Here is an 11868-nt window from a genome sequence, read left to right as displayed (position 1 = left end):
GTAGAGGTAGGACGAAGTACAAACAAGTAAAGAAAAAGAAAAGAACAGTAGAGTCATATATATATATATATATATATATATATATATATATAAATAGATATATCTAGATAGATAGACAGATAGAAATTAGAAAAAAAAAGAAAACTTAGGAAAACGCGACACGCACAGCATCAGACATGCAACGTCAAGTGCAGAAACACAGTTTTTTGTTGTTGTTGTTCCTCCTCTTCTCGTGTCACCGCGTACTTGACGCTGTCTCATGTTCTCAGGTAAAAGCTTCCGCCGCATATATATATATATAAAGGAAAGAGGTACACTTTACTGTTTGTTTGATTTTTGCAGTGTTCTTCATGTTGCCGTCTTTGCTTCTTCCTTCTTCGTTCTTTTCCACGCATTGCTACGGTGCGCACGGCGTCTTGCCGCCGTTGCTGTTGCCCTTCGCGCTCTCCACGGACCCGACGGGCCCCATCACAATCGCCTCCACTGCCCCACGAGGCAGGTAGAGCAGCGTGCCGGCCGACGTGGTGTTCGTTAACGTCTGCAGCGCGAACGGCGTCAGCGAGATGCCAAACGACGGCGCGATCGGTTGAGGGTTGGGCGCCGCGGGCGTGTGCAGCTGCATGGCGACGGCTTCCTGCAAGCGGGCCAGCGTGGTGCTCGGCAGCATCGGCTCGGCCGGCGTGGTCTGCTGTGTCGCGGTGCCGCTGCGCACGGCGGGGCGGGTGTTGTTGCTCGAGGTACTCGTCTCTGTTTCCGGCGATCCGGTGTGCTGCCGCTGCTGGGCATACAACTGCTGCTGAGACGTGAGAGCAGGGAGGACCTGCGACGCCGTCCGCGAGTGCTCGCAGGAGGTCGTGCTGCCGCTGTGCTGCACCACCGCGGCGGTAAAGGCGTGTGTGCCGCTGCTCCCGTTCGGCAACTCGCGCTTGCGCGAGGCGCGCTTGAAGTCACCCTTCACATTCGGGTCGACGACGACGACGTGGAGGCAGCTGCAGCGCTCGCCTTGGTAACACATCCCGTTGCTCTCGTAGCTGTCGCAGCTGTTGATCGGGGTCCCGTTGGAACTCTGCGCCCCCTTCGTCACGAGCAGGCGCTCCGTCGGCACCTCGATCACCTGGCCGTCCGCCTGCAGCACGCTCCGCTTCTCGCCCGGTGGCAGGCGCGGGTACGTGCACAGGCTCTCGTGGCGCCAGATGTAGTTCACGTGGATCGGGTGCGCCTCCAGCTTCGCGTAGTCGCAGTCCGCGTGCACAAACTTGCAGTTGCCGCCCATCGCGCAGCTCCGCGGATCGCACGGGCGGTAGTTGCGGCACAGCACGAGACGCGTGATGTTCAGCCGCGCCGGCGGCAGGTGCACCACCGCATTCGTCGACACGTTGTAGATGTACTTGAAGTCCGGGTCGAAGACCTCTATTGAAGTTTTGTTCCCGACCAACTCGGCCACCGTCACGTTGCGATTCGCACTCGCCTGCAGGTTGAGCGACGGCGTGGGGTTCACCAGGGTGCGGGAGAACTGATCCGGCGGCAGGTTCGCGATGCCAGCCTGCATCCCCGTCGATGCGCCGGTGTTCACGGCGAAGGCGGTTGCAGTAGGCAGCCCATTCGCCACGAAGAAGGAGAAGTCGCCGTTGCCGTTCTGCAGCCCGTTGCTGATGCTATTGATCGTGTTGGAAGGCTGGAAGAAGGGGCCCGTCTGTGCCAGTGCACTGGCGCTGCTGGGGTCGATGGTGTAGACGGTAGAGCCTCCACCGCCCCCTTGCTGGCGCAGCAGGCCTGCTGCCTGTCCGGTGGCCAGCATCGGCGTGCCGCTCGGTGGAGCAGAGAGAAAGTACTTCACCCCCTCGGTTGTCTGAAAGGCGCCCGGTTTGCCGGAGAAAGCAGTGAGCTGACTTGCCTGCTGTTGCTGTTGCGGGGAGGACTGCTGCTGCTGGAGGAAGACTTCGAGAGGGATGATGGGCGACCCGTTCAAGGTGTTGAAGGAGATGCCGTTCAGGGACGCAGCCAAGTTCTGCTGAGACTGCTGCTGCGACTGCGACTGCTGTTGAGGAGCAAAGCTGCCGGCAGCATCCATCAACGAGAACGCGGCCCGCATCTGCTGTTGCTGCTGCTGTTGGGACTGTTGGGACTGTTGGGACTGCTGCTGCGTTGAAGACGGCTGCGAGCCGCTGCCGCTGGTGAAGCGGGCCGGTGGAAAGTGCAGCTCCCCGACAGGGCCGTAACCGGTGACCGGCGTGGGGCGGCCGAAAAGACCGGAGACGTCCTCGTACACTGGAGAAAACATCTTGCGTGTCGGTCGGCCCTTCCTCTCGCTTTGTTGGTTTGTTTGCTTTGCTGCAATTGCTGTTGCTCCTGCTGTCCGCTTCGGTTCGGCGACGAGCGGGCGGAGGAGGAACCACGCGGCGTGTGCAGTTGCTACGGAAAGGAAACTTTTAAAGAAAAAAGAAAAAGAGAGAGCTCTACCGTTAAAACGCGCGAAACCAACCGCACTGAAATGACTGACGTGGTACACGAGAGTTCAAGGAAAAGTTAAATGAATACAGATGATGTAAGGAATCGAGAAGGAGAGAGAAGAGAACAAAAAAAAACCGAACGCCCCAGAAGAGAAGGCGCTACAGAAACGGAAGAGAAGAAGAGAAAAATATATTTAGATGTAACTTTGCGCGCGCGGCAGTGTAAAGGCGTGTGGGGGGGGCAAACAGAAAAAAGGAAAGAAGAAGAAAAAACGTCGAGGCCAACAACAGCCAACGAATAAAAGTAGAGAAAAAAATGAAAGAGTTATTTGGTTAAAAATCAAAAAAGAAGAAACGCAAAATACGACTGGAGAGAGTCGAAGAACAACGAAGAGAGAAACACACAGGAAGAAGAAAGAAAGAAAAACAGGAGTGAGTTTAAAGCGGGCTCGACAACTTCGTCTCGTTGGTATATAAGGCTGTTGGACGCTTCGTTGCTAAAGAAGGCTCGACACCGAAGGAAATTAAACGTATTCTTGCTAGCTTGCTTTTGTATTGCGAAAAAAAAAAGTTACTAATCACTCACGTGTATGTGTTTTTGTGTTGTTACTGAGACACACACGCGCAAACACGCGCACAATTGCAGGCGCGCCGACACGAGGAAACCGCGAAGAAACTGTGGGGAAGATAACGCACGCGGAGCTCGGAAACTGTTCGAGCTCGCACGATTCTTTTCTTCTACGCTTTTGTTTTCCTCCTTTCTTTTTTCCACTGTATCGGTTTTTTAGAATCAAAACGCAAAAAAGATCTGTAATTCAAAAACAAGAGAAGTGACAAAGAAATATTTGCCGGAAACAAAAACCAGCGCGCGACACGGAGCGTATTTACGATGCGGACAACAGGGTATTATAATTGTTGTTGCTGACTTCTGTTTTTTTTTTGTGGTTGCTTGCTTTTCTTTCGTATTACTCGCGGAAAAGGCAGGAGAACACACTCTACAGCGGCTCTAATTGGTGGTGATTCTTATCCGTGCTGTTGTCAGTTTCTTCTTTACTATGTGTGAGTGTGTGCGTGTGTGCGTGTTTCTTCTCCTCCTCTACCTCTTCTCTTTCTCTCTGGGGTTGGTGCGCAGAACACGGCGTGGAAGTCGAAAAAGACAAACACGTATCGAATGGACTACGCAGTTGCAGTGCTACAGGGCACAAACTGATGTCATAGACACAAGCAAAAACAAAGAAAAAAGAGAAGAAGAGAGTACACCAGAGAAATGCAGTTCTTCTCTCTCTTGTCGAACGAGTCCGATGCGGTGGTGGCAGAGCACTAACTTTGTTGTTGGTGCGTCGTTGACTGGTTCCAACACTTTTCTGGTTTTGTGGGTGGGCGTGTGAGGCTACTAACGGGAAATATGAAAAAGAAAATCAAGGAACAAACACCTGTACAGGCACGAAGTATTAGCTGTTGATGGGTGAGGTGAGTTCGACGAGAAAAGGGCAAATAACTCTGAGGAGGCGATTTGATTCGTTGAAATTGGAAAGCAAACACAATGGAGTGCTCCGTCGGTGCGGGGGGGGAGCATTTGTTAGAGGTGTGTGCGCGCAGGAAGTGATAAAGGCCAAAAACCGGAGAGAAGAGGAGGTGGAAGAAAGGATTGTTTTTTGTTGTTGTTAAAGGCATTTTTATTATTATTATTATTCGATTGCACCTTTATCAGCGCTGCAAGAACGATGCAAGACGGAGAGGACTGCAACAACAAAAAAGAAGGAAAGCTCTTGTTGTTGTTTTTTGCTGTTTTGCGTCTCCTCCGCCGCCGCCGCCGCCTTATCCATCCCCACGCTGCACTGACAGGGAGTCCTCCAACGTGTCAAGAGAAACGCAGTCAAGTGTGCCTTTCCCCTCTTTCATGTTTGGCAGCAGCAGATTGTTTCCGGCACCGTCCACGTTCGTGCACGTCGGTGGAGATCCATTTTGGCTTCAAGAAAAAAGAAAGAGCCTATTTTGTTTGTTGTGTGTGTGTGTTTCTGATGGCTACGACCAATGCTCAGAGAAAAAAGGAAAGGCGTGCGGATCATCTGTTATATATATCTAGATATATTTATACCTTCACTGCCCTATCACCGTAAGAGCGGCAACTGAGTCGCCCCGTGCCGCTCAGCCACCGTTGCGTCCATCCTCGCTTCGTGGAGGATGTGTGAACAGAGAATAATTAATTCAAAAGAAGGAAAAAAAAAAAGAGAGGGCAGAAAAAGAACGGTGTGGTCGCTGCACGCCTCCATGTAAAGAAAAAGAAAAAGAGAAACAGCGGACACCAGCCGCACCCCAAACACACAAGCTGCACTCCTTTCTATTAGTTTATTACTTTGATTCTTTGCTTTTGATTGTGCTTTGCCGGCTTCAATTCGGGGTGCCAACGAGACACACGGGGAGAGAACGAAGAAAAAGAAAGTGGCGCTTTTGCGACTGTTGTGTGCTGACGATCGAGCGCTTCCGTGCGACTCCGTCGTGGTGTGGCTGCATCACGCCTTCAACCCCCTCTCCGTCTCCCTCCCCCCTCCCCTCTGCCAGAACACACACACACACACACGCACGTTTCCACGGGAAGCGGGGCTTTGCTGCGGTTCTGCTCCGTCGTGCCGCGGCGACGACGGGTTGTCTGCGACGGACACAGATCCGCTGAGTCGTATGAAGGAGTGAGGGAGGGAGCACGCCTGTTATGTGCCAGTGCTGCCCCTCGAGTGGGGGGCGGTGGTGACGGCGGTGCGCCGGGACTGCTGCGGACAGGGGAGGACCAACAGAGAGAGAGGGATAAAGAGGTGCTGTTGGGTAGGGGGGAGAGAGAAGGATCGACGCGGACGACGGTTTACGGCTCGGTAGTAGGCATTGCGCCATCCTGCTGCAGCGACCTGCCGAGGTCCTCCTCGACGTCCGCAGCTGCGCGGGCGGAGTGGAAGAAGGACGGTGCGCTGAAGCACGCCACCGTGGTGAGGCACGGCGTCGAGTTGTGAAGGGCCGGAGCGCCCATGCTGACCACAGCGCCGCGACGACGGCGCGTACGCGGAATGACGTTCACCGTGTGCGCCGACTCGCTGTCGCCCATGTGGCTCGCGTTGAGCACGTCGCTGTCATTCAGGCTAGCGAAGTCATGGCTTGGCAGGCTGACGGGAAGCGGGTAGTGCGAGAAGGTCGGCAGCGGCTGCGAGATGCGCAGTGCTGGGTATTGTTGTTGCTGCTGCTGCTGGTTGGGCGGATGCGACTGGGCGTGTTGCAGAGGGCTTCGGGAGAAGTGCGAGGACCCGCTGTCACTCGGTGCCAACCACGAGAACTGCATTGGCGAGAAGGAGCCTCCACGGGCCTGCGAGTACACCTCCGGCGAGCTGAAAGACTGCGTCTGCGGGCTGCCGCTGCAGGCCGACAAAGAGCAGAACGGTTGTAACGCTGGCACGACGGTTCGCTCCGCCATCTGTCCGGAAGCGAGGCAAGAGTTTGCAGGGGCACCGGCGTACTGCGCTGCACCGCGCGGCTGCAGGGGCTCGTCTTGCGTCTCGTGTAAAGGTCGATCAGAAGGACGCCGCGGCGTGTCGGTGGACGGCAACGCGGTGGACGTGGAAAGCGGCGGTGACGTCGCTCCAGCACGGGCCTCGGCGCCTACCCGAGGAACATAATCGGTGCGTGCTGCGGCGGAGCTCCGTGCGCCGCCTGCAGGAGACGCGTTCAAGTCGCCCTCCTCCCTCCCTTCCGCCTCCGGCGTCTGAGAGCTGTGGATGCGATTCGCGTAGGGGGACGTCGCGCCACACGCAGCGAATTTCATACGCGCATACAGGTCGCGGCGCCACTCCGACGAGCGCCCGCAGCGCCGAGCACGGCTGGATGAGTTCACGCTGTTCTCCTCGTTGTCCTCTGCGACGATGCGCGGCGTCGACACGACCGTCGCGGTGGTCGGTGTTTGTTTGTCGCTGGACGACGCGTTGCGGACGGAGCCGGGTGGGATTGTCCGCGACGACGACGACGACGCCTCCGCCGCGCTGCTGCCGCCGCGGTGGTGGTGGTAGCCGCCGCTGCGTGTGTTGCGCTCGCGGCCACTCCTCGCATTTGAATCGCCCGCTTTGTCTGACGGCGGCGTAGGGTGGTGCTGCCCCCGCCCCGGTGCGCGCTTGAAGTCGCCCTGCACGTTCGGGTCGACGTGCACGGCGTGGATAAAGTTGCAGCGCTCACCGCGGTTGCACATCCGGTTGAAGTAGTAATGCGCGCAGTGCGAGAGCGGTGCGGTGTGCTCCAACTCCTCCGGGCTCGCCAGACCAGACCGGACAGACTGGAGGCAAATCATGTACGCCTGCGAGCCCTTCGTCACGAGGATGCGCTCAGACGGAATGAGGGTGGCGGGCTGCTTGTTGTTCGGCGCCCAGACGGTGAGCTTCTCGCCCGGTGGCAGGCGCGGGTACGTGCACAGGCTCTCGTGGCGCCAGATGTAGTTCACGTGGATCGGGTGCGCCTCCAGCTTCGCGTAGTCGCAGTCCGCGTGCACAAACTTGCAGTTGCCGCCCATCGCGCAGCTCCGCGGATCGCACGGGCGGTAGTTGCGGCACAGCACGAGACGCGTGATGTTCAGCCGCGCCGGCGGCAGGTGCACCACCGCATTCGTCGACACGTTGTAGATGTACTTGAAGTCCGGGTCGAAGACCTCCGTGATGTCCGACTCCGTTGCAGGCAGTTGCTGCGGCGGCTGCGGCTGCTGCGGTTGCCGCTGTGGATGTGCAGAAGACCTCGCCCTCGCCTGCGGGCGCGGAGAAAGCTGAGCCGGGGGCACCGCGGCCGATCGGATGGGTGAACTCGGGTACATCGGCGTCACTTCCCAGGGCTTTTTTTGCTGTTGTTATTGATCAGAAAAACGAAAAGCGAGAAACAAAATAGATATATATATATAAATCAAACTGTAAAAAGCGGGACGTAGCTACGCCAGGAAACCAGAAAACAAACAAGAATGGGAAGAAACAACGAACTACAAAAAAGAAAGAGACAACTTAAAATGAAAATCCCAGCGCTCGAAAAGAGAAAGAAAAAATAAAGTTGAGAGAACGCTGATCGCGAGCTTTCGTGCCAAACGAGCGGCAAAATCAAACGGGAAAAGATATTTAGAAAAAAAAAAACAGACAGTTATCGCCTTTTCTTTTAATTATCCCTATCTTCTTGGGATGCGTCAGAGAAAAGGTTTTGGACGATGCACCCCCTCAGCTGCAGCAGGACGCGCCGTCAGCTACTTATTCCCTGATGCACGTGCAAGACAAAAGAACAACGAGATTCGCGAACAGAAACACAGAAGAAAAAGATTTAAAAAGTGTTAATAACCCAATCGATTTAACTAAACAAAAGCTTGATGGCAGAAACAATAAAGAATGAAAAAGAAAACAAGGTGTACGAGAAAAGAGACCTCAACCAAAAAAAAAAGGAAGAGAGAGCAGGTGAGCAACGCTACGGGGAACCTTGTCGCAGGACTTCCTTTCCTTGAGCCACTTACGTGTCGTTGCTTCCTGTTGTGGCGGTTGCTTTTGGTGTTGGTGTTTAGTGAGCTACGACGGCAAAACAGGCGGAAGGCGCGCGGTAATGGAGCACAAGAGCACGCTGCGCGGTCGCTTCACGTTCTTCCCCGCTCTGCTTCGGTCTCGATCAGCCTGAAAACCCTCACACACAGACACACAGACACACAAACCACGATGGGGTATGTTTCTATCAGTACAACAACAAATATCAAAAAAAAAAAGAGATGGTTAAGCTCTCGAATTATTGGAAGCGACTCAGTCCCTTCGCTTCGCCTGTTTCTACGAAACCAAACGAGGCACGGAAAGCGGAGAGTCGGTAATAATACGAATAGGAAGAGAGAAGGAGGGGATAATCAAAATAGGCGCTATTTTCTCTTCTCCTCTTTTTGGCTGCTTTGGTTTGTTTTCTCCGCGAGACTCCGATTCGCAGGGTCGGGAAAAGGGGCAGGAGAAACGGCGGAATGCCCGCACTTCTTCGGGTCGCCTTCGTCTTTCTTTCGTTTTTTCCCCCGTTTCCCTTTCACCAATCACCTTTGTTCTTGCACGGAAAAAACAAAAACAAAAAGGAAGGAGGAGGGAGGTGGAAGAGGTAGAAATTTTTTGGGAGGTGCAGTGCGTTGAACAAGGGACAATGAAGAACGGATGAGCTCAGAGAACAAAACAAAAGGCTTTGGCGGAGTCAACAACAAACGGCACCGACTTTGTTTTAAAAAAAAAAGATAAAAAAATGAGATTTAAGTGTTTGAGAGAGAGAGCACCGTGAGAAAGCAAAGCAGTACCGAATAGTACAGGTTAAAGATGAGAAAAGATAAGTGAAGTAAGAACAGCACCCTGATTTCTCCTCGTTATTTGCGTGAGCTTGGATGCGTGTATGGGTATGGCCACGAGGTATCAACAGAAGCCGCAAAGGCCGGAAAAGAGAAAGCAAAATAAAAAGCCGTTCTTCAACACTCCCAATCGTCCTCTTGTGCGAATCAGCTGGATATGCGTGAATACGGCAGGAGAAGACGCAGGAGAGGGGAGAGGAGCAAAGAGACGGTTGCTGAACGGAAAAGACGCACACGGGTGTGAGAAACACCGAGAAAGAGAGAAGGAGAGAAGGAGCAGCCAAAGAGGCGGATTTACGGATATGAAACGAAAACCCCAGCACGAAATCGATAAGAAAAGCAAAGAAGAAGAAAAAAGACCGAACTTGGGTGAATGGACGACAGTTTTAAATGCCCAAGGAGGTAAGAAGAGAACAAATGAAAAAATGGAGGTGGGTGTGAAGATGGGGCAAGGTCTTTGCTGAGGAAGGAAATAATAATAAAAAGGAAACGGAAACGGAGGAGTACCCAAGAGAGATGAACGGAAAGATTGATGAACCTATTACAGAAATGGGGTCGGGTGGGCTCCGAATAGAAGAGGTAACTTAATAACGAAGAACGGGGGGGGGGGGAAGAAAGAAAAGCAACGTGCTCGATTACGAGAAAGCAAAATAAAATTATTACAATAGACAGAGGAGAACCACAAAATAACGAAGAGATGTCAAGAGAGTCGAAAAAAAAAGGGAAACCTTTCCACACTTACGGTCACCGACCAGGAGAGAGTTCAAAATTTACGTTTACAAAGAGGAGAAGATGTAACAAGATAAAAGTTGCGTCGCTCGCTTTCTATGCACAGGAGAACAGGAGCAAGTCTGACTAAGTACACGCGCAGATGGACGTCTGGAAGGCGGGAAAAAAAACGGTAACGAACAAAAGGAAACAGAAATGCTTCGCCCAAGTCGTTTCTTCTAAAGAGTTGGGAGAAAAAAACAAGTCGCCTCCGGCTTTCCCAAATCGTGTGTACCGTTGCAACACAAGCTGTGCGTGCGTGTGTGTGTATGGGAGCAGATTCGTTTTTCGTGGTTTTGATGCACCAGCTGGAAGGGAGACGAGAAAAAAAAGGGGAGGGAAGGAAAGGTGCAGATGATTCACAACAAAAAGCACAAACAAGACAGTTCAAAAGGTTGACAACAGAAGAAAGGAAGGGTCGCAAAAGCAACCTCGAGTGAGAGATGAGAAAAGGGGTAAAAGAAGAAGAAGAGGCGAAAGTCCAAGCACGCCAAATCCTTTTTTTTTTAGAGGAAAGAGAAAAAAAAAAATAAGAACAGTAATAACAGCTATGTATATATTGGATGCTAGTGTGGAGGAAGCAATTTGAAGGGGGCACTCTTTAGAAAGTATATACGTCCGTACTTCCCTTTTTCGTCGTTTGATCACTGGCGAACACGTGAGACCTTTCCAGTGGAAAAAGAAAATGAAAAACAAAGAAAGAAAAGAGAAAAAAAAGAGGAGAAGGTGAGTACAAGCTATTGCGAGACGAATATGGCGAACCTGTTTTTTGTGGTTGTTGTTCGGGAAGCGAAAACAGATTCTCAGAAGGAAAAAAAGAAACAGAAAAAAAAACAGAAAAATCACAACTACGTTAGCGTTGATAACAATACTAATAATAATAGTAATAATAAACACGTGTTGTTATGTTTCCTGTTCCGCGATAAGGGATGAAGGGGACAGAAGGAAAAATGCAGAATAAGAGGCCAAACCTTTTTTTCTTACTGTTGAAGAATGGGTCCTTCCTGTCTTCCGTCCTCGCAGTAACGTGTAAAGGCAGCACGAAGTATGGGGGTTTTATTCTTGTTTGTTTCTTCTTCCTTCTTCGCGATGATTCACTGTTTCTTACCGGAAGTTCAACGTGTGCGCAGCCGCTGTGAGAGTGCAGGCTCGCGTAATTTCTATATACAATAAGCCCTTTTTGTGTTTCAACGACAAAGAAAAACCCGCACACACGTTTCTTCCTCTCTTTGTTGCTGCGTTGCTTATGAATCTTCCCGGCACTTTTCTTTTCTTTTCTTGTGTTGTTGTTGATGTTTGTGTTGCGGGCGAGCAAGGGAGCGGGGTCCTCGGCGTTTCTACCTGCACCTTATAAGTATCTCTCTGTGTTTCTTGAGAAGGCAAGGACGAGGTCACGTGCGGGCCGGCGGCAAACTCAACCAAACAGACGCAGGTGTATAGGCGCAAGACGGCGATCGAAGAAAGAAAAGGAGGACAACAAAAAGCTTAGATACGAAGAACAAGAAACAGGTAAGTACGAAGAAACTCCCTATTAAAAAAGAATATATATATATATATGCTTATACACGTAAAACAGATAGCAATAAACAAAGAGGAAAAGCACACACGCACACACTATTGGTACCTATTGGAGGAATTTGAATGGGAGCGATGAATGCAGATGGCAGTAAACTCTAGCAGAATTCGAACACTATGTGAAGACAAAAGATTAAGCACAGCTGACCGGTACTGTGCCACGCGGAGATTAAAATAAAAATAAATTAGATGAAATAGGAAGAGAAACCGTTAAACAAATGATGGCAAGAAATAGTTATGACAGTAATGAGGAAAGAACAGAAAATGAGACAGTTAATGGGGCAAAATGAATGTAAAAAAAAGGGAGGAAATGAAGGCGGTTTTTCGACGATTATTCCTTATTCGTCAGCGGCTTCGTCAGCTTTTTGCTCGAGTGCGAACCTCTCGTTTCTTTCTCGGGCCGTTGCGCTTCTTTTCGCTGTCGCTCGTCTGGTCGATCGGTCTTGCTACGCTGAAGAACACGCGAAAAGGCTTCGTTCTTGAAAAAGAAAACACCTGTCCACTTTACCTTACAGGCCAGCTTTCTTTCCTGTATTGGAACCTTAAAAAAAAAAATAGGGAAAAACCCCTCGATGTTGGGTATCCGTTGAAGCCCAACACACACCGTGTTCCGCTGCAGGCACTTCGAACGTGGTGGAGAGAAAGAAAGGAAGGAAGCGAGGGACGCCGAACCGTGGAACGCTATGTCGCGAATCGCAACGGTGAACCTCCTCTGCC

General features: G+C 51.7%; 2 protein-coding genes across 2 annotated transcripts; both read right to left on the bottom strand.

Moving 5' to 3' along the window:
* Positions 1 to 397: 397 nt before the first annotated feature.
* On the bottom strand, positions 398 to 2281 carry ABB37_06223 (hypothetical protein; the record flags this gene model as incomplete). The annotated part of the gene is made up of 1 exon (XM_015804488.1): positions 398 to 2281. One exon carries the CDS (start codon positions 2279 to 2281, stop codon positions 398 to 400), a length of 1884 nt encoding a protein of 627 aa, XP_015657062.1.
* Positions 2282 to 5307: 3026 nt separating this feature from the next.
* Positions 5308 to 7284, bottom strand: ABB37_06222 (hypothetical protein; the record flags this gene model as incomplete). The annotated part of the gene is made up of 1 exon (XM_015804487.1): positions 5308 to 7284. The coding sequence occupies one exon, from the start codon at positions 7282 to 7284 to the stop codon at positions 5308 to 5310; it is 1977 nt and encodes a 658-aa protein (XP_015657061.1).
* Positions 7285 to 11868: the final 4584 nt, after the last annotated feature.

This window comes from Leptomonas pyrrhocoris (assembly GCF_001293395.1).
Source record: "Leptomonas pyrrhocoris isolate H10 chromosome Unknown, whole genome shotgun sequence".
NCBI classification, from domain to species: Eukaryota; Euglenozoa; class Kinetoplastea; order Trypanosomatida; family Trypanosomatidae; genus Leptomonas; species Leptomonas pyrrhocoris.
The sequence above is the reverse complement of the archived record's forward strand: the minus strand, read 5'-3'. Positions and strand labels throughout refer to the sequence as shown.